Source organism: Acanthaster planci, linkage group LG11, assembly GCF_054643075.1.
Source record: "Acanthaster planci isolate LZ-2023a linkage group LG11, COTS_SCS, whole genome shotgun sequence".
NCBI classification, from domain to species: Eukaryota; Metazoa; Echinodermata; class Asteroidea; order Valvatida; family Acanthasteridae; genus Acanthaster; species Acanthaster planci.
The window spans coordinates 4,759,618-4,781,522 of NC_141787.1; the positions used below are offsets into that span (position 1 = coordinate 4,759,618).

General features: G+C 40.7%; 1 protein-coding gene across 15 annotated transcripts in view; it reads right to left on the reverse strand.

Annotated features, from left to right (window-relative positions):
• The window catches only part of LOC110981563 (uncharacterized), a 93,443-nt gene that overhangs the window by 24,713 nt on the left and 46,825 nt on the right, over positions 1 to 21,905 (reverse strand). For all 15 annotated transcript variants that reach the window (XM_087142963.1, XM_087142976.1, XM_087142975.1 and 12 more), the window contains exons 8-12: positions 20,948 to 21,118; positions 19,949 to 20,050; positions 19,384 to 19,638; positions 739 to 897; positions 313 to 512 (exon numbers count right to left, since the gene is read on the reverse strand). In XM_087142963.1, the coding sequence (XP_086999089.1) occupies positions 313 to 512; positions 739 to 897; positions 19,384 to 19,638; positions 19,949 to 20,050; positions 20,948 to 21,118 (887 nt within the window). The remainder of the gene's footprint in view (positions 1 to 312; positions 513 to 738; positions 898 to 19,383; positions 19,639 to 19,948; positions 20,051 to 20,947; positions 21,119 to 21,905) is intronic.

A 21,905-nucleotide genomic window follows, 5' to 3' on the forward strand; every position in this document is an offset into this window, starting at 1 on the left:
GTTAGATGTAATGTCATTCCTTTTTCCGAATTAAGCAGACACTTTGAAACCATTTTTTATAAGGGTTCTTTAAACACAACTCGCATAAAATGTTAACTTGTGCGTCATTTGAATGCAACTTGGAGTTATGCAAATGACAGTGTTTGACTGGTAGAAGTGTATGTAAGCGCGTGATTTTACAATGGGTTTTGGTTTTCTTTGCTGGTAGAAATCAATGTTAATAAGGTCAGAATATCTCTATGATTTTGGAGTCTCTGAGCATGCATCCATACATCAGCAGTATTAAATGCGTCATTTGAAGAGCAGTCTTACGGTAAATTTATCCACCCAGATATGGCTGTTATTCTGAAGATTCTTGAAGTCGCAATACGCCTCCTCCGTGCTAGTGCAGGGGCAGAACTTGATGGCTGGTGTCACGGAAGAACGCACGGTGGCATTTTCCAATGTTTTTTCTGCAAAAATTGTAAGCTTCCCTTTCGTAGAATTCGAGAAATTCAAAGTGTAGTTCTCGCCTATAACGCCAAAACGTGACAAAAAGAGACTGCTATCGGTAAGAGCACAAATTATATTAGTGGTCATTTCCACATGTATTGGCAAAACAGATCTGCACTTCATACCTATAATAGCCAGAATTAGTGGGTGTTTTATTGTACATTACAAGCGTATTTTTGCAGAAATCATGCACGGAACAATTGAAGGTCGTATCTAGCTTTCTGGTACAGTGTCACTAAATCTCACCGTTTGGGATATTTTCCTGTTGCACAGTATCATTGATGTACACGCTGAACTTCACAGTTTTAGCAGCCGGCTCCGTGGTTTTCAACTGAATTGGCAAAGGCATATCCTGCTGCACCTCAAGAATGTTGTTTTGTAAGTCTATCACTGGACCGCTTTCCCCTGAAAACACAGTACCCACATGGACAGGGTGGTAGTGCAGTATTTAATCGTGTGCACGGAAACCTTCATCGACTTTTTTCTTTATAAAAAAGCTGAGCACTGGCCAGCCTGCAGTATGGCGTGTGCCATGATTAGGGAATAACCTGAACAAAACTGCTCTGAACTAATTACACTCTCTCAACTGAATTTTACAATGGTCGCTGTATTGTATGTCATTGAGATCTGTTCAAGTTCTGGCCAAAAATAAAATTGGCAAACTGATTGTGCACAGTTGTCGGACTCAAGGACGCAAAGGGCATTTTGTTCAGTTGCATGTCTTCTATTTTGGCGGCGACCCTCAGCAAGTCCTTACACGTTCAATTTACATGCAGAAATCGAGTTAAAAGTACTATCACTCAAATTCGTGCTTTCTGTTAAACTCACCTTTGGAGCAGTTAACAAAAGAAACCGAAAAAGCTAAAATCGAGTTTGTATCGAGACATGCACTACAGTTTCACTGATTTCCGACATTAAATTGAGAGTACAATGGATGGACCGGGATCCAATGGCGTCACAATATGACATAGTTTAAGTTAGCGATGTATGAAATGTCGGGCAAGCTGTTGCGACATCACGAACTTACGCTCAGTAGTGCCCGAAGTGATTTTAATTTTGTGCGCATTTCAGAGAACTAAGTTATTTTTGTTTTCATGAACTGACACCCAGTATAGTGCAGCACTTCCAGCGCGCACTCCGTGCATTTTCGCTTTCACGAACTGACACCGATTTTAATGTCACCACTAAAAACGACTTTTCATGAAACCTTTTGGCAATGCAACAAGTATATAAATTAATCAAATTCACGTCAAAAATTTTCCAAGCATTTTTCTTTGCGGTGTATTATCTTTACGAGCTCGGTTGTCAGTTCGTGAAACCGAAATTGTTGATGGCGGGGTTTTCACGAATCGAAACCCACTTGCGGATGAGTGTCAGTTCGTACTGTCGGTAACCTGTTGTCTCTATACCCTACGTAGTGAGAGGAGGCGCTGTAGTCTCACGTGGGAGCGAGGGGGCTGTAGTCAACAAATTTTGCATTTAATTGTTTTAAATTAAAACCCTAACCCCCTAAGGTGTGTGTGAGATCATATTGAAATCGGAAGATTTGGGACTGTTAGGGTTAACCCTTACAGTCCCAAATTATCAAATTTTAATATTTAAATGAATGGTCCGCCATTTTGCAGGTTCATTGCGTGCAATATATATAATTTTTTCCGTCTAAGTGAAAGTACACCCCCGAACTTATTGACACCATTATTTTTAGGTTCATTTTAGGGTCCTGAAACACATTTTAGATATCAACATTTGAAAAAAACCGATGCTCTGAGGATATGGTACGCCAAGTATGGTCCAAAATAGGAAAAGGCATATATCAGTCAAGCTTTAAACTAAAGTTGAAATTAAAATTGTTATTTACATGTTTTATACATTTTTTTAAAATTGGTTTTTGGTTCGGACTTTTTCTGCCAGATTCTTTTACCCATTGGAGTTGCGTGTCAGGCGGTGGGAGACTCGTTCTGTGTTGATAGGTGTTTCAGGGGACGGCTGGTCCAGTGAAAGAAGTAGAGAATCTTGGTCACTGGAGGCATCTTGGCGTTGTTAGTAGTAGAGGTGAGTCGGTTTCACCCCCAGACCACGGTCAGATTGAGAAAATTCTACCCCTCGGCTCACAATTTTTAAAAATTTAAAAAACCAACTTGGTTTTCATAAGACCGGTATTCGATTTTACCACGGATCGGTGAGCGATTTCTCGGTAAAAGCGAGCGAAGCGAGGGTGGTTGGGTGCAAAACTCGGCTCTCCTCTACTACTACAGTAATGAAGAGGCGCGCCTGAAAAAAATTAGATTAAGTTTTCAACATTTTTTTAAAAATCAGATGGCTCTAACTTTAATCACTAGATTTAAATACGCTAAATTAGTCGCCGCTCACGCGACGTGGTTAATCGTCAACGGCTACGAGTCGAAATTTAATCGCGGAGGCAAAGCTCGACGTGCAAAATCAAAAGCACCGCGTTTGTTTAGTGAGAAAGACCAACACCGGCAAACAAGTTTACAAACCGAATGAAGTATTTATTCCAGATCATTTATGCGTCGTTTAAAAAATTAAAAATAAAGAGAAACTATATAAAAGGATATGGTAGACTATAAAACAAACGTTAATTGTTATTTCTGCAAAGACACGATAAATTCGATCGATTTGGTAGATTCTTACAATTGCTTTCGTTTAAATCCCGAACCACCCATTGTAAAGAATGCCACGTCTGCGCCAGATTTAACGATTGCTCCACTTGCGACGATTGTGGCAGATGTACCGATTGTAAAGAATGCCACGATTGTCACGAATGTAACGACTGCACAAGATGTAATAACTCCTCCACTTGTGACGATTGCCGTAGATGTGTAAATTGCGTTGCTTGTTTTAATTCATACGACTGCAAAATTTCAAATGACTTGGACGGTGCGAGGACTGTTACGAGTGCAGCCATTGCATCGAATGTTTTGGTTGCACCGCTTGCACCTGCTGCGTAAATTGTGTCGAGCTGGAACAAATGGATCAAGTGGTGCTCGTTGACGGTGAGCATAAAAAGTTGAGACACGCGCGAGAAAATGAGCCACTGTCCGATTTAGCGACTAAACTCGACACGGATTTATACAAAATTCGGCTAATTATTGAATACGAAACTAAGGTAGAAATCCCACTCAAATAAAAATGAGAAAAATTTATGACAAAGCCAGAAAAAATCATAACCATGTCAACCCAAGTATACATCGTTTCAGACGGCCACGAGCGTCTCAATGCTGACAACTGCGACTCCAAAGTCAACTATGGCCCATTTGATCCGAGTCGATTAATCATTTTAAAACCTGTGATTAAAGAAGGCAGTCAATGCAACTCGCCTACTTTTTACGATCACAACGGCCAAAATAAACGCTTGTTGATTAGGACGATCGAGTCATATTACGGCATAAACCCGCTTTACAAATACGGCACTCGAGATGAAGCGCCGGAAAATTTAATAGGGCGTCAAATTTGCCATCAAATACAACCAACTACCGCAAAGATACTCGATCACATTAATTTAGCTGTTTATAAATTCATCGAATCTCAAGGGTCTCATCACCCGTTTAATACCATAAACGCTTATAAAGCTAGTCGAGATATCGATGACCTTATTAAAATAGAATATGTCGTTAAACCACCTTCCACGGACAAGCACCAGGTGTACGTTAAAATAGATCCATATGCCTCTCTATTTGATCACCAACAGCAATAAGAGATGCGACGCGCAATCATTTATTTGCCCAAAAGACGTATACTACGGTTCTCACGGTTCACTAGTGCCAGTGTTAGGTATAAAGTCTCGGCGGCAAATGTCAAATCCGAATCCATGACAGCTGAAATCGTTTCTTTAAATCGATTGATTTGCGTGCGAAGTTTATCCACATTTCTATTTACAATTTCTAATCTCCCACTTCTCTCGATTTGTATATCTTCCAATTGCTCCTGGGGTTCTGCTCTTTCCTCATCGTCGTTGCTTCTTATAATTCATTTTTAACCTGTTGAATCTTATCGTCTAACTGATCTAATTTACCCTGGTTCAAAATGAGTGCTCCTTTTGCGGTTCATAAAAAATCCTCTAAAGCGGCTAACTCGCGATAGCTTAATCCCTCCATTTGAACTTCCCTACTTTCAATGAGCGGTTTTACAATATCACTGACTTGATCAGCTTCTTTAGGGAGCTCTTTAATTTCGCTATTCTGGTTTAATGGATCTTAACATGGATTTAGATTGCTGTATTTTTCTCCCATAATTTTAAAACCCTAAAACGTTTCTAATAAAGTCTTGAGCCGATTAATATTTATTTTCTCCAGTATAACCAGCAGCTTTAGCTTTTCTTGCGATTGTGTCAAGACCAACAATTACTTTTGGGTTTCTTTTGTCGGTTAATAGCACAGCGCCATATTTATCATTACCTTTTTAAAAATAATCCTTTGCCATCGCGAAATTCAAAATTTTCCCAGTGAAATGCTGATGGCATATCTTCCCTGCCGGCTAATTTAAAATAATCATACATTTATTTAGAGTTGGATTAGTTATGAATATCCTTCTACCTCGTTTTATTGGATCACCTGTAAAAGGCCTACCAACTGTTGTAATTGGTCCTGTTTTAACCGGCATTGTGGTCAATCCTGGTCTGACCGTGTCGCTAGTATCAAATGTGTAGTCCCACGTCATATTGTCTTTATCATCATCGTACTGCTTATCCCCTATATTTTCCAGTGGTATTTCTTCGGGATCAAATCCTCCTTCGGCCATTTTGATATTATACGTTTATATTATACTTTCATAATATACGTTTTTTATGACACTAACCAACCCTGGGAAGCCAATGCACCACTATACACCGCGGACAATTTTAACGCGTTTTCAACGGAGAGTTTATTGAAATCAGGCGGCTTAATCTTAAGAAGCTTACTCGATAACATCGCGTAACCTAAAGAAATGGCTGAGACTACGGCACCGTGGTAAACCGTGTTGGCGATTCCGTTTACGTCGATTGATTTAGCGTTACTCTTTTTTAATATATAGTGTTTTTATTTTTAATTTTATTCCATGTCTAAAATTGCTCGGTCGCTCGATTTGAGGCTCGCTGTTGGTTGAACAGTTTGTTAAGGCGGTGCTTGAACTTTCATAGGCGTCTACTTATTTTTCCAAATTAAAAAAAGTGCAAACGTTCCAATCGCTAAACCACCCAAAATAAAATTTCTATTTTCCGAAACCGTTTCATAGATCTTATTTCCCGAGCTCGGGCGCTCACTTCGCTTGCTTTCATATTTGCAAGTTGCTGCTTCATCTTTTTGTTATGTTCGGCGTTTTTACCTTGTTCTAACGCGTTTCGGATTTTTAACTTTCGTTACTGTCTGAACTTGGGATTTTTGGGTTTATTGCACTCGCTTCGTGCATTTTTGCTGAACTGTTGACCGGCGTCGGCGTCGGGCTCGTTTTGCTGGCTTCCGTTGTTGACATCTTTTATAATAGAAGCGTTTTTATTTATCGAAAGATGCTTAATTTTTATTAAGGTTGCAACCAGGGGTGACAGGTAAATTCCGTGTTTGTAGCAAAGCTCGCTAGTGATCGGGTCGTCGTTTATGTTCTTAGTTAGCGCTTCTTCAGATTTCAAGTCGACGTTGAAGCCTAGGAGATCAACGGGTGTAGCAATTCCGAGTAAACGCGCGTACAAGCTGCAAATTGCGTGGCCCAGGGTTTCACGATTTCTTTGCCGAAGCGGACTTCGTATAGATTTAAAAGCTTTTCTTGATCTTCTTGATTTTCCTTGATTTCTTTTCTTGATTCTTTGCCCAGGTATTTCTTACTTTCATCCGATGCTACGACTGAGCAGAGGCTGTCTTTGATGTTAGGTTTGGGTTCGGTTGATTCGCTTTTTGAATCGGCGAGAATTTTTAAATTTGTTGAACGTTTGCTTTAGGCATAGGTATTCATAGGTAAAGTAGGTCAAGTTAATTACAATAACTACTGGAATAACTAGTTTAGTGTATTCTAACATTTGCTTATATTCAATTTGAGACAAAATAAATTGCAGCTTCAAATAATTTATCACCGCGGAACATTGGAGGCTCTGGCCACTAAGTGGGTCAGTAGTGTTTACTTGCGGTTGCTGGCACGGTGATTTAATGCCAATCGACACAGAAGTTGGAATGCGAGTGCCCACCTGTCCCTGAGTTCAGTTCTCTGGTCCTGTGCATGCGGGGATAATTATTTATAACAAAATAAAAAAAGCTTGAGCCAGACTGTAATAGCCAGGCTCAAGCAAATTAAAGCAAATAAATAAGTAGTTAACCAAGGTAATAAGCAAATATAGTTTTATTAGACTTCTTCTGTAGCAGCAAATTAGCTGCAATGCAATTAGATTTAATATGACCTATTGAATTATTTATTCGTTCAATGGTACCTAAATCGTCTTTACACTCTAAGAATTGCATTTGAACCTGGCAATCTTCATAAGGGCAAAGTGGGTAATCCTCAATTAACCCACGGCAAAAATCCGTATCGATGAAATTGGCTGGGTAAAATCGACTGTGTGTTTTGTCTTTATAACGGCAATTATTAATCCACTTTTTAACTGTTACTCCTATGGGATCCGAGCAAATTCTACACGTACCTTTTTGTCGCCTTTGTGAGCATATATAGGACCCACCACACTCTTTACACATGTTATTTGTCGCCCTTGTTCGCAAATATTAGACCCACCACACTCTTTACACGTTTTTTCGTCGCCCGTGTGAGCATATATATTACCCACCACGCTCTTTACAAATATGTTCTTGTGTACCATGAACACATTTTTCCCGGTCATTGGAAATTTTTGCCAACGCGTAACAGCTGATACATCCTGCGCATATTTTACCACTATCTTTAACTTTAAACAATTCCAGTGTTTTAACTTATGACATCGATTACATCTTCTATTCTCCATCTTAATTCAATATTACATTAATACATTTTATCATTTTTATTCACATTGAAAACCACGAGACGGGTAGTTTGGTATTTAAAACTAACTTACTAAACTTCACATCTCTCAAATGGTTTTTAATCTCTTCTCTTTTTTACATCGGGTATTACATCATTTTCGTCTAAACACTGGTCGAAGCTATTTCGATCCTTACAATGAAATAGAGCGGTCCACGCAGCATTTTCGCGGTAGTCTTTTAACACGGAATTACACTTTTGACTCAATAACCAACAGCTATGTAAATAATGTCTACCGCTAAAAGCCATCTTACTTAAGGCACATGTATTCTTTTCTTTAGATTTTTTACGATACTTTATAATTTGATCCGAGGCACAGTCGTCGATAATAAATAACGTAAATACGTTATTTACCCCGTCAAATAATTTCTCGTAAAGTTCAATCGCCTCGTTTAATTCAAGTCTTTCTCGATCTAAGTCACATAAATAAACACCGTCGTCCACACAGACCCACAGCCAACATCCAAATAAGTTTTATTCTTGAATAACGTGGAACAAATAATCACAATCGCTCAAACGCCAACCTATATTCTGTTTCCAAAAGATCCACAATCCACTGAGTCTTACCCGACCCGGTTTTACCCACGACCAAAGCGCAGTGTGGATTTTTAAACATCTGGTTCATTTTAATTTAACTCCGACTTATTTAACTAAGCCTAGTACACTAGACTCTAAAAATTCCCGTCCTCGATAGTCAACTGCACGTCCATGACCAAAAACACGTACATCGTCAAAGCTCCTGCGGTTTCTGCTTGTCGCTCCATCTGTATCGATATGTCGCCACCACCTCCCAGCGGCCTACCCGACCCATGAGCGGAATTGTCGTCCGAGCTCCTAAAATCGAGCCATAGACCGTACTTGTCTTTCAAATAGTCGGCCATATCAACCCCGGTTAAGTTTAGGTCTTTGGCTACCGCGTGAGCCGATTTGGTGTCCAAGTCCCCGAAGTACTTGTTGACTTCGTTAAAATGCTGATATTCAAATAGCCCTTGTGAATACAATTGATTTAGCTTGCCTTCGACCGTGACGACCGTTTTGTGATGTGCGGGTTGTAAAATCTTTGAGGGTTTTTAACGACCGGATCTTTGAACAAAATTAAAACGCCTTTTAAGCTCATGATCGTTTGATCGATGCTAATGTTCCATAACGTATCCGACTTGTTTACCGCTTGTTTCTTCCAAGAGTGAATCTGGTCGAATAGGTAATAGACTGGGCCTCTACATTTTTGTTTCAAAGCTTGGGCCAGGTCTCGGTTAGTAACAACTTCGTATTCTAAAGTAAAATCCAAAATTGAATATTCCGCTGCCGTGTCTGTCGAGTTAACCACTTTGTCGTGTCCGTTAAAAGTCAACTGATACGTCTGAGGCTCCTTAAACCCCGATGGATAAAAAAGTCCGTGGTCTGTCAACATCGGGGTGTCTGATGGAATTGCGTATTGATTTTTAAAAGCGTCTGCAATTGCTTTATCTTTACCGTTGTTTGTAACCGCACTTGCATCGCCCGCACCTAAAGGCAACTTGGCCACGTTTTCTTGTACTAAACCAAAGTACGCCATATTTTTCGTCTGTGACACCGGTGCTAGTTCATTTTTATATTCATATTTTAAATTACATATAAAAAAATGGCAAGTGCTTTAATGATGGTAGTAGGAGCGATAGTGAACGCTTTTGCATTTACGGGTTCAAAGTTTGTATTTAGCAGTTTATCAAAAAGTAAGGTCGAAGAGGAACGAAAGCGTCACGATTTAGCTCTAGAGCAATTGGCAAAAGCGAAAGAATCTTGGGAGCTAGATCGCGTTCATATGTTGGACTTTTTTAAACGAGAAAATGCGACAAGAACGCGCGAGCCAGCAAACGTTTGTAAATGTGGACGAAGCGTTACGGGTCTGCAGTGAATTAACAGGTAAAAATATAATGCCATTGCCGCCAGAACCTAAATTATCAGATTTCTACGCGCCTTCCGAAGATAAAAAAAATCGCGAATTTATATGGATTATATCTGGGACGGCATTAGTCGGTTTTTTAGCGTATCGGTTAAGTTAACTTTATTTTGAAATGGACCAAGAATTTTCAAAGTTGTTTCATAGCCCACAAGGCTATTGGAAAGGAGAAAGCACCGTCGATCATTTACACGAAAAGACCGGTGCGGACAAGTCAACCGTGCGATCCTGGCTAAGAAAGCAAGCCGCTTGGCAAATATATTTACACGCACCTACGTACGTACCGCGACCAATGACGTTACAGTCAGAATTTGTGGCCCCAAATTACGCCCACCAAATGGATATATTATATTCACCTGGGACCGAGTTAAAAGAAAAACGTTTAAATACGCTTTAACGATAGTAGACGTCGGTTTGCGGTATAAAGAGGCAGAACCGTTGACCAGTAAAACGGCTGAGCAAACATCTGAAGCCGTGAAACAAATTTATAAAAGGTCACCTCTAACTTGGCCTAAATTTATAATGGTAGACTCGGGATCGGAATTTAAAGGCGAGTTTAAAAAGTTGATTGTTAAATATGGGGTAGAAATTCAAACAAGAGAGCTGTTCATCGGTCACAGGGAATCGTCGAGCGATTTAACCGTATATTGGCCGAGCGATTATTCGGTCATTAATGCGCTCAATAAATGTTAAACGTGGGTGAGCGTAACGTGGAATGGGTAGAACGTTTGCCTCAAGTCGTGAAATCGTTAAACGAGGAAAAACGCGTTAAATTGACAAAGAGCGTGCAGAAGCTATCAAATTAGACCGGGGAAAAAACACCAGCAGCACCTCGAAAAGCGTTCAAACGAGAACTTCCTCCAGACGTGATCGTAAGTATTTATATTACCCGGGTGAGCAAGAGGGTGGAACCGTCAGAAGAGCGACAAACCCAGTTTGGTTAGTGGACGTTTATCAAATTGAAAAACGCACCAGTCAATTTAAACGAGTCAATTCTCGGCGGGTAAAAACGAGTCCCACTTTATATTACTTATTAAACGGACCCAATAGAAGTTTCGTCAAAGACCTCAGCAGGTGTCCTCAGCATTTCAGCAATTTCCTGTCCCATTTTGATGGTTCTCCAATTACACGTTCTCAATTCACCGCTGTTTTAAGGCGGGCCCTTGGCTTCATTGGCATTCATTATACTTCTCATTCCTTCCGGATTGGTGCGGCCACAGCAGCCGCAATGGCGGGAATTCCTGACGATGAGATCCAACAGATGGGTCGTTGGCAGTCAGGCGTTTACCACCGCTATAGTCGTATTAGCAGGGACCTTCTCCCATGAGTTTTCAAATTTGTGGCTATTTTGTACACTGGGGTCATGTTACCCCACACCAAAAACAACCGTGATTCCAACCATACGCTAACTTTTCATTAAGTATTGATAGCTATTTAATTTCTGTTTTACTTCCATGAGCAAACCCGCCAATCGACATCAAGCCCCTTGTCTGGGTGGTTGGCGACTCGTTCATCCATTGGACCTCCCGTGTGGCGTTATCCTCTCCTTGGGGGGAGGTACTTGATGGGCTGGCAACTGTTCGCTGGATCGGTAGGCGGGGCCTGCAGCTGGACCAATTCAACGACTTCCTTCACAGCTGCTGGCTGGCGGAGCAAGCATCGCCAACATGGATCATCTTACACGTTGGCTCCAACGATCTGGGCTACGTCCCCAAGAAATCAAAGCTCGAGGGGATTAAACAAATTCTTGCCGTCACCCGAGCATTATTACCACACTCAATCATTTACTGGTCGGAGATTTTGCCAAGGGTCTCCTATCCCTCCGCTAACAGACAAAATTTGGTCGAGCGCACCAGACCAGCCCTTAACCGTTCGGTGGGCAATCTTTTCCACAGGGCGCTGGGTTGGTTGATTGCTCACCCCCAAATTGAGTGGTGGCGGCAGAATTTATATTTATCAGGTGGGGTGCACCTTGTGGATGCCGCTTCGGAATTCCTTATTTATAAACCATACAGCATTACTGCAGTCTTGCGGAGTAGCTTGATTTCCTGTTACAATGCCAGCGCAAACACCACCTCCCCCTACACAAACGAGGTCACTTACCTATCATCACGCGGCCATTTGAAGGCGGTCATAAATGACCGTGTGGCGGAATTTCATTCTTATAACCGTCATGGGCCTTAGGATTATGAATCAATATAGCTATATAAAACCTATGCAATCAACGAATTGATTGGTCCCGTGGTGCAATGACAAAGGTGTCATCGACGTACCGTTTCCACAGGGTAGGACGGCAGTCGGGTGGGCAACTCTGCAGGGCTTCCTCCTCGAACGATTCCATGTACAGATTGGCCGGCAACAACCGCTGACACCGGACAACGCATAGCTGCTCCGTCTGTCTGTTCGTAGTACGATCCATCGTATAGGAAATACGTGGAACGCAGGACAAACTCTAGCAGGAGACGATCTCAGCAGGGGAAAGCGATGTCCGATCAGGCAACTCAGGGTCTTCCTCCAGGCGACGAAGGGCCACACAGCAAGCGCCGTCTATGGGGACGTTGGTAAACAAAGACACGACGTCGAAAGAGATCAACGCCTCATGGCTGCTGATGTGGACACGCCCCCTCACGCCCACGAGGTGGAGCGTGCGACGCCCGCTGAGGTCGCACGTACTGCGTCCGCAATACACGGCGGGGGACACGCGGAGGACGCGGTCTAGCGGTATATAGTAGACCCTGCAGCATCCAGACTTCAGTTCCCTGATGAAGGCTAGCAGCACTAGCAGCCGAAACGTCGCTACCAGCAACATGACACCGCGAGTCATCGATTATCTTTTTACTGTATTAGTCTGTATAATGTTTATGGTTCAGTTTATAACCAAGATAGAATTGGTTGTCTATATACGGGTACGTACGGGTATGAAGTGAATAAAATCTATTCTGCGGATTACACTTCGACCGGAAATGATTATGCTAGTACTTACTGCTAGACCCGGTGTCATGTTTCGACCGGACTTGCTTTAATAATCGATGTTACGTCTCGCGGCTTACGCTTCGAGCGGGGACTATTTGCTGCATTGATTTACAATGTATTCTGTTGTCTCGCGGCTTACGCTTCGACCGGGGACTTGATAAGTGCAGCCAGTTACCGTCCGCGGAATACGCTTCGACCGGGACTTGCTTAGTTTAGCTTATTTACAATGTTGTCTCGCGGTTTACGCTTCGACCGGGGATATGCTAAACTATCACTTACATAAAATGCTATTGGTTATCGATCTGGAATTAAAACTGCTCTGGCCGTACGATAACAAAAGAATTAAACTTGCACTGGTGTAAGATTTCATTCATTTTGTGTATGACATATGCGGCAATAAAGAAATCCTTTTCAAAATCAGAGTTGGCTAATTTGCGTAACTCGGTATTTTTATCGATATAACTTTTCATCCAAGGCTCTTGTTTAAAAGACATGACACGATGTACCTTTTTTAATTCTAGGCCTAGTTCCAGGTACTTTTACAACGTACAATAAAGAACTACGTATTTATTTTTGGTGTTAAAAGTTGACACGAGTTTATTGAAGTAATTCGCTCGCCGTTGTTTATTAAATCCCTTTGATACGCTGACAGCCATTCATTCGGTTACGATATATTTTCGGGCGCGAGTGGGAAGTCGTGGTGAAAATCGTGTAAGTGCTGCGGATAACCTAACGTCATCTCGAGTATAGAGCCTTTGGACGCACTTGGATAAATTTTTAGATATATTCAAGAGTAAATTTAGTCACGTCCGCAATCCAACTGAAATCTTTAAAAGGCAAAGGCTGACTCATGGCCCAGCTGCATAAATATTCGCGTCTAAATACATGATATGTGACTCCGGCTTATTCGGGTCATAATATTTTAATTTAAACCCGAGATTGTTCGCCTTTGCATAGCGCTTTGCACCCACGCTAGAAATGTCGCCCCTCTTAGCCCTTTCAAAGAATAAATGCTTGTCTATATTTGTCAATAGTTCCAATTGTACGCCCGAGTGTTTTAACAGCGCGTCCCAGGACAGGCCCGGTGACGTATAATAGTTGGCCGGGTCAAGGTCGTAGTGCTGTTTACACACCCGCTAGCAGTAACACATCCGTTTCCACGTATAGATCGTGGTAATCGCCTAGGGTTTTACAGTGAAACGCTTGCCATATGTTTCTGCACGAGCGTATTCTTGCTTAGTCGCTGTGGATTGTTTCAGAGAACTATAAAAGCTCATCTCTTGGAATCGATCAAAGGAGTCGATATACTCGTAAGGGTAAATGCCTGTTTTCTGGGAATCTTTCCAGAAGTAGGTTAAAATCATCGGGTGAAGAATTCTTAACTAGTCGATCGAGTAACGCAGCCATGAAATGAAACAAGTCTAGGAACCTGAGTTGGCCAAATGAAAACGAAATGTAATTCTCGGTATTTTTGGCAATGACGCTAACTTTACCGCCGTTAAACGCTTAGGCGCCTTGCATAATTAAGTGCGCGTCATATTTCTCAAACTTGGGTAAAATCAACGGAACGGCCGTTTGATTCGGCACGACTCTTAACTTTGAATTACGACTCGCGTGCGCTGGGCCTCGGTACTTCCCCGTCACGTGACAATGATCGCAAACCTTACGGAATTTGTTGATAGGCTTTGTACACGTCGTACACGTCATACAAATAAAGTCTTTGTAACCACTTTTTTCACTGATGACACTAAAGGCAAATTTTTGCTCTTTTATTTTCGGTTCATTGGGAATTGGGCATTGGCATTGATCTTCGCTTTTCTTCCCGATAAGCTTTTCACAGATCAAGCATCTGCGGCATTTTTCGTAAATCTTTTGTAATTTGTCAGACCAAATAAGTGGCTTTGGATTTGCAAATGTTTCGTTAATCGCGGCAACGTCTCTGGAAAGTGACTGTACGAAATTGATTGCCGCGTCTTTGCCTCTAAGTTTCACGTGAAGTGCAAGCGCCGTCACCTCTTACAACCGCTTAAGAATAGCCGCAAGGTTTATGAATTTGTGTTTTGACTGTGTTTAATTCTTTTGGTGGTAGGTTTTCTAAAACAGATTCAAATTTTTTTAATAATTTTATAATTTTCAAACTTGAGAATATTTTTGCCCTTGGCGGGTAATTCGACTTTACATGCCGATGCGTCGAATCCTTGACAATCCTCTTGATGCCGGGCGAGTCGTTCCTGCGTTTGAAAGTGTGGCATGCAGTTGAAGCACCAGTATTTTTTTGTGTTCATGTTTATCAATATCACCTGTCAAACGTGAGAAATTCTTAAACCAGCAATAATGACTTATTTCGCCTTTAGCAAAATAAAGTAAATTGATCGGTTCGTCCATGCGCTTAGTTTTGTAAAGAATATAAACGCCGTCTTTTTTACCATTATAGCCAAATACATTAATGGCTAAATTATTTTGTGATTCGATACGCGGGATTTGTGAAATTGACGTGGAAAAAGTTATATTTTTAAAATTTAAGCCGTCGTCTTTAGTGTAAGTCGAGGTGCGCTCGTCATGTATTTTGTAATTTGGATTTGTTTTAACTGATGCTTGACATTGTCTGAATATAATTTTAAAGCAGATCTCAATGCTCAACGGATGCACTCTTGGTCATCTTTATTTTTAACTTTTTGCTGTTTTGCCAACCAAATATCTCGGTAGTGGAATATAAGTCGCACCGACCGGATTATACTTCACCACGTTAATATAAAAGGCGTGCACTTTACCAAACACCCAGCCCGAGGCTCTTTGTTCGCGAGCTTCGACATCTTCTTTATGTTGGGCGATTTGCTGATCCAACGCTTCCTTAAATCCTTTTTTAGAAAAGACCGCGTTATTTTGGCTCGTAAATGTGAAAACGCCAATTTCATTCTCTGCTCCTGACTTTTCCATCTTGAACTGAATCTTATATACTTTCTGTAAAAATCAAAGAAGTGGATCAAGTCGTTCGAGTAGAAATGAGGTATCAGTTCCCAATTTCTGTAATTGTCTCTGAAGCGCCCAATTCTTCGGATGTCCACTTCTTCAATCACTTGTGGCTTAATATACGCTTTAATCGCGGTGATCAAGTCCTTTCGTAATATTTTGCCATTTGCGCCCGTGGCCGTAAACTCTATTTCATTGTCTATTGAGCTATTTTTAAAAGCTGATGATATGACGCTGACTCTCTTGGATTGCTTTTACGAGCTCTGACTTTGAGTGACTTTTTAGCGGGCGCCGGTAATGAGACGTTATATCGTTTAGCAAAGTCCGCTAGAAACGATTTTTTCAAACGCTTAAAGTCCGATAAAACAGGTCGACGTTGCGGTTTTGGCTTTCTATTCATACTTCTTTTATATATAGGTTTTTAAATTTAATATCGCTTTTATTAACGCGCCTCTTTATAACTGCAGCAGTAGTAGTGAGTCGAGTTTCACAACCAACCACCCATCCTCGCTTCGCTCGCTTTTACCGAGAAACCGTTTACCAATCAGTGGTAAAATCGAATGCCGGTCTTATGAAAACCGAGTTGGTTTTTTAAATTTTTAAAAATTGTGGGTCGAGGGGTAGAATTTTCTCAATTTGACCGTGGTCTGGATCGGTATTCTTGGTAAAGTCTAGGGGATAAAGTGAGGGGGGTGGTTGGGGGTGAAACCGACTCACCCCTACTACTTTGTTGCTGTCCGTAGATGATGTTTGAACCAGAGATTGGTGAAGATGGTGGTGTAAAACGGCTGGCCTTTAGACATTTTGTCCGCTTAACTTTTGTCATAGCAGTGGGAATACCTTAAATCAAAATGTTTTTAAATTTCAATTTTGTTTTATCCCACTAAGTGAATTTTCAAAGTTATTCTATTTACATGTACTGTTCATAATATTGACAAATAGGTCATTTTAGAGACATTTTGTGGTAGATTTTTCAGCATTAGGGAGACATTGGCTTTGGGGAGACAAGTTTTATCGTCCAAATTTTGAGAGATGATAGATTAGGGTCTAAAATGAAAACATACAATTTTGGTTCAGATCAGATGAAGGAATATTGAATTATGGGACAGTAAAGTTGAAAAATTTTGGGCACGTTCTTATTGGTTTGTCTCCCTAATGACCCATTAGCGGTAATGTAAATTTCTCTTTATTTATTTTTGATTAACAACTGTTTAATTGGACCACAGTTTTCATTTGAAACTCGTCAGAATTATGTCATCATTCACGAGCATTTCCCAATCACTTATGAGGTACATCCTGGGCCGAAACAAAAAGACACTGCTTTATTTCAAATCTGCCACTTAGGAGCCGTTCTTGAAGCCATTTTCAATGTGATCAATGATAGGAAAACAAAGGATGCTAAAAAACAAATGAATAAGGATTGAAAACATGCATCAAATTATTTAATGTGTTAAATGTACAATTTACCACATATGGCTGAAATTTATGGATTTACCTTTTGCCAATTTTGGCGTCCATATTGGTGATCCTTACAGCCTCTATCTTGAATGCAAAGCATAATGACAAAGAGCGATCACCAAATATCAGTTTATATCAGTTTATCAGTTTAGATTTTTGTGTGTAACTTAACTGATATAATGCCTTTTCCCATTGTGGACCATATTTGCCGGCCATTTTGGCCGCCATCTTGGATATCCTCAGAGCATCGGGTTTTTTTCCAATGTTAACATCTAAAATGTGTTACAAGACCTTAAAATGCCCCTGAAAATATTGATGTCGTTAAATTGGGGGGGGGGGTGGGTGCACGGGGAGTTCCCCATACGTACTCAATTATGGAGATCAATTTGTATTATGTACTGTACATGGCGCACAGTACATGCAGTATCGCACGCTTGCAATAGACCACCTTGTGTTTGTTGTAGCCTTTCGTCAAGGCCTTCGTAGCTGTGTGTGTGTAACTGCAAATCGACTGGAGAGGAGACCAGGCAAGTGGCTCAGCCACGAGGCCTTTTCCACCTTGATTTTGAGGTTTTTGTGGTGAATTATTCATAAGATTTATGATATGCATTATTCATAAATTTCATGTAAATAGTTGAGGCTGATGAGTCCCCGAAATAAACGGCATCAACTCCAAAGCTTACGCAATGTTTCCATCTGGTTTTTCACTCCAAAGCTTACGCAATGTTTCCATCTGGTTTTTCACGAGGGCAATAAGCGGTGAGATGACAACTATGATTCTTGTTGGTGGGGGATGTTGCTGACGTTGGAGTAACGCTAGCAAGTAGCAGTTCATCAGGGCCGAATGGTCAATGTAAAAACGGCAGTGCTTGAAATAAGGAGCTCTTACCAATATCCCGTTTGTAAAGACGAAAACGTTACGCCCGCGTACAGATTCTTCAATAGCCTAACACTACAACGGTTTAAACTCGGCAGGGTGAGGTTTAACAGCAGCAAATTCTAAAGAACTGTCCAAATACTGCTCAGACATCTGACCTGCACTCACGGCCACCGAAACACTTGACACGCTCGCCATCTTTCGAATACTTTCAATTTGCAAAATAGGTTAATGTGTGCTGACTCTCTCGCTTACGATTGGTTGGGATTTTTGCTACCCCGGGGTAGCAAAAATCGAAAACATAAAAAAAAAACATAAAAAATTCCTGACAAGTTTGAAAAGGCCTCGTGGCTGCGCCATCGTGCATGTGGTCTCCGGTCCAGCCGCTTTGTAGTTACACATAAACACAACCGCAAAGGCCTTGACGAAAGGCTATGTTTGATGTAGCTTGGCCCACGGGCAAAACCCTGTTTCAGTTCAAGAAATACAGGGTAGGACTGTGTCTTTTAATTTCTACCTTGAACTAAAACAGTTTTTGCCTGTGGGCCAAGCTACATGTACATGAAACATAATGTGGTCTATTGAAGCGCGCGATACTGCATGTCCTGTGGGCTACATATATGTACACAGCACATGTATCGTTCTGGCGATGACATCATCCAATCAGCCTGGGAGCGCGAACGGCCGAAAGGGGGATGTTTTGTGGGCGGGGAAACGCAGGATCTTTTTATTCATTTTGGGTTCACAATAAATAGGGTAATCATTAAATTTATGATGTTTTTTGAATGATTACGTATTTATTGTTATTTTGAAATACTTCACGTGAACTAAATGTTTTCATTTTCTGTAACCCTTCAAGCACTGTATCTCTTGAAGTATATGCCTGATTGGTTTAAACCTTCAGGTTTGTGAAGTAGATTAATTATTCTAATTGACTAAAGAGGTCCGCTGTTCTGTTGGCATCCAGACAGATAAGCTTCAGTTTACTTCTTCCTCTTCTTCAAAAAAACCAATTGGAAAATACGCCAAAAATACCACCCGCCGTTAGTGCTGGCAACATAATCCGTTATGTATAGACCCATATATGTTTTGTACAGGGTGTATCAAAATATAGGAAACCTGAATTCAACCATAATTGAAAGGAAACTGCAGATTTCTTAATTAAGCATTTTAAATCTTCAAAAAGGCCTGAATGTGTTTCCCATTGACATACTTCTGTCTTGGATACTGTCCGTTTGTTGGCCCAGAACCGCATATCACATTCACCGTGAGATATTTCATTCTACCGACAGTGTGTGCACGAGTTCACACCAAAGAACATTCTGCTTCCATGTTCTTTCTTGGAGTACATGGCCGTTTCACAATAGTGCGTCTCCAAGAGTTTGCAACACGTTGGCCAATCACAATGCGCGGAATCTGTCGACCCATGAACGTTTAAGCGCAAGTTGCAAACTCTTGGAGGCGCAGTACAGGTTTCGGATAGTAATAAGGGGAAAAGATGAAAATAGCCACGAAGCTGAGCAGTATCTCAATGGTTCCTTAATGCCCATGACATTGAACAACGGAAGTCATGGCCGAAAACAGAAGAAGAAAAAAATTACAGGATCTTAGCAAAGATATTTAGAATGCTCAGAAAGGATATACGAACAAAAGAAGATATTTCAACGAGTCTGATACCTACCTAATTCTCTCTGCATACGGAAATTCTCTTCGTTTTTATTTTTGACAGGAACGCCAGTGAAATTATTGTTGGCGGCCACGCAGTCAAATGTGGCGACTATGGAATTGCCACACATGCTTTTATCAACGGTATCTCTCCGAAGCTGCACGACCCGTCGCGGTTCGTCATCTTCTGGCGGAGAGGAAGATACTGGTCGGTTCATTGTATCGAAGGTCTCATCAACTCCATAACTAAACACCGCAACGGGTAACTGCCCTGAGAGAATGACAGACGGTTTCGTCCTTTAGAGAGGATTTCCATCTTTCAAGAATTACTGAAAACTTTACAAAAACTAAAATCTGTTAGCGTTTCAGGTTTTAGTTTTATCTGTTTAACCTTTTTTGTTTTCAGGATGGAATCTGCAAATTAACAGTCTTATTTCAAACCTTCAGGCTTGTTAGTGGCGTTTTAGTGATTGACTTGTGAAGTGACAACTGCCAGGTTGATGGGACCCGACGTAAGGAAAATTAAATTTCTGAGACGAGCAAGGGTAACAATAATAAAACACAGATTAAGAACAAATTACATGACTGTCCAAAGTCGAAGTAGTCGCGGTCTTGTAGTTGTCCATTTGTTCCCGATCCCATTTGCTTTTCAGTTCCATCCAGGCCTTTGTAAAAGTTTTCGCCTGTAAAAGATATATTAATTGGGAAAAAATGGCTGCCAGATAATACAGGTTGGTCAGTTCTAATAAAAAACTGTTATTAGGGTCACTTCAACAATAAATTCCTCCAATGCCATAATCAGCGACCATAATTAACCCCTAGTTGATGTCGCGTTGTAACCTGGACATAGGTTGTCAGGCAAGATCAATGAGTGTTGTCAAATGGTCACTGATCCGTCTTTGATTAATCAGATAGTAGTGAGGTCAAATCCTAGAGGAAGGGTTTCTTAAGCGAGCTAAGTTCTCCGAGTACTTTCACTTGATCCTATCCAAAAAATCACTGGCCTATTCTAGCTAAAATAATTCACACAATTTTTCTTCGATAACAAAGTAGGGCCTATGTCATTAAGATACACCACACTTTCACACTAAGCTATTTTTATTTCATGACCTTTTCACTCGCTTTCAAGGTTTCTTGAAGATGTGTCATCGCCACACAAACACCCTTATCGTCCAAGAAACAATGAATAAAAGTGCAGAAAAATAAAGAAAATTCAGTTGGAAACTCCAATTCCTAAAACATATCTCTTAGCCTACTTTACCAGATCTGAATATAAAGAGCGTAGCGCTACGTTTACACTTTGGAACAAATATGGCCGTTAAGATGTCTATCATGCAGCTAATGTATGCTAATTGTCCATGTGCAGTGGTGCATAATCCACCATTTTGGCTCCAGCATTATTTAGACACTCATCATGTCGCAACTATATCTATTAACTGTTCTGTTACTTATAAAGTGTAGTTTCGGTCACTTCTTTGATTGAATTCGTTCGTGAGCTGTTTTTGACGGTATTCCAAAGTCCATAATCCCTTAAACTTAAGAATAATAAACCCTAGGTCTGCAGATTTGACATATCGTACCTAGAAGTCCAACAAAATGCGAATTGATGTCTCGGTCCCTCAGCTGAATGAATAAACTGCATCTCACATCTCCAGGCTCGAAAGCTATATCAATGCTTAATCCATCTGGGCAACTGAATCTAACGACTGTAGCGGTAACGTTCTTCACCAGACAAGAATCAGTCATAAAGCCTAATCAGAAAAAAGTTGAAAGAAATAATTCAATTAGTTTCGATGAGTTTTTCGTGTTGCTGGATATCCCACAAATCTTACGGAAAGAGCTCATGTTTATACTGAACGTTTGGCATTTGTCAAATATGCCGCGGAAAATCCTTAATTGTTTAATTTTCTCCACAGATTCTACTTCTATCCCCTGACTCCTCAACTTGGTAACGTTATTTGGACAATACTTTAATTTTAAAAGCTGATAGAGTAACAGATCCAGGGGTGGGAGTTCCCCCACCTCTGAGACAAAAAGGTAAAAGAAAAGAGAAAATAATGAAAAATAACTAAAGTCAGCGCACAAATACTATTGCAAACAAGGTATGTCATGACAATGTTTCATCCTCATTTCCGCTCGTCCGCAAAAATGACACAAAAAATATACCTGACTTCTATTAGAAAAAAATCCCGGACCCGCCCCTGTGATATCCCAAGGATAACGGGGCTTATAAACATGAGCCTACAATCAAATCTTTAATATCTGTTAATTACTCTTTGTTGCTGTCATCACTGTCAAATTCTAGTAACGATTGCAATGCCGTTTTATCTTAAATTACGTCCTTTTTTCTAATTTTAACATGGCTTTTTTTGACTTTATATCTAACGCTGTTACCGCAAGACAAAGATCCATGTGTGCCGTAATAAACGTCATTGGGACAAATCAACGAAATCTCGACGTAGCGTTTAGCAATATATTTGTCAAGTTAATCTTGCAATATTTGATTTTTATGATGGTCAAACGGCGAGGTTGCGGTAT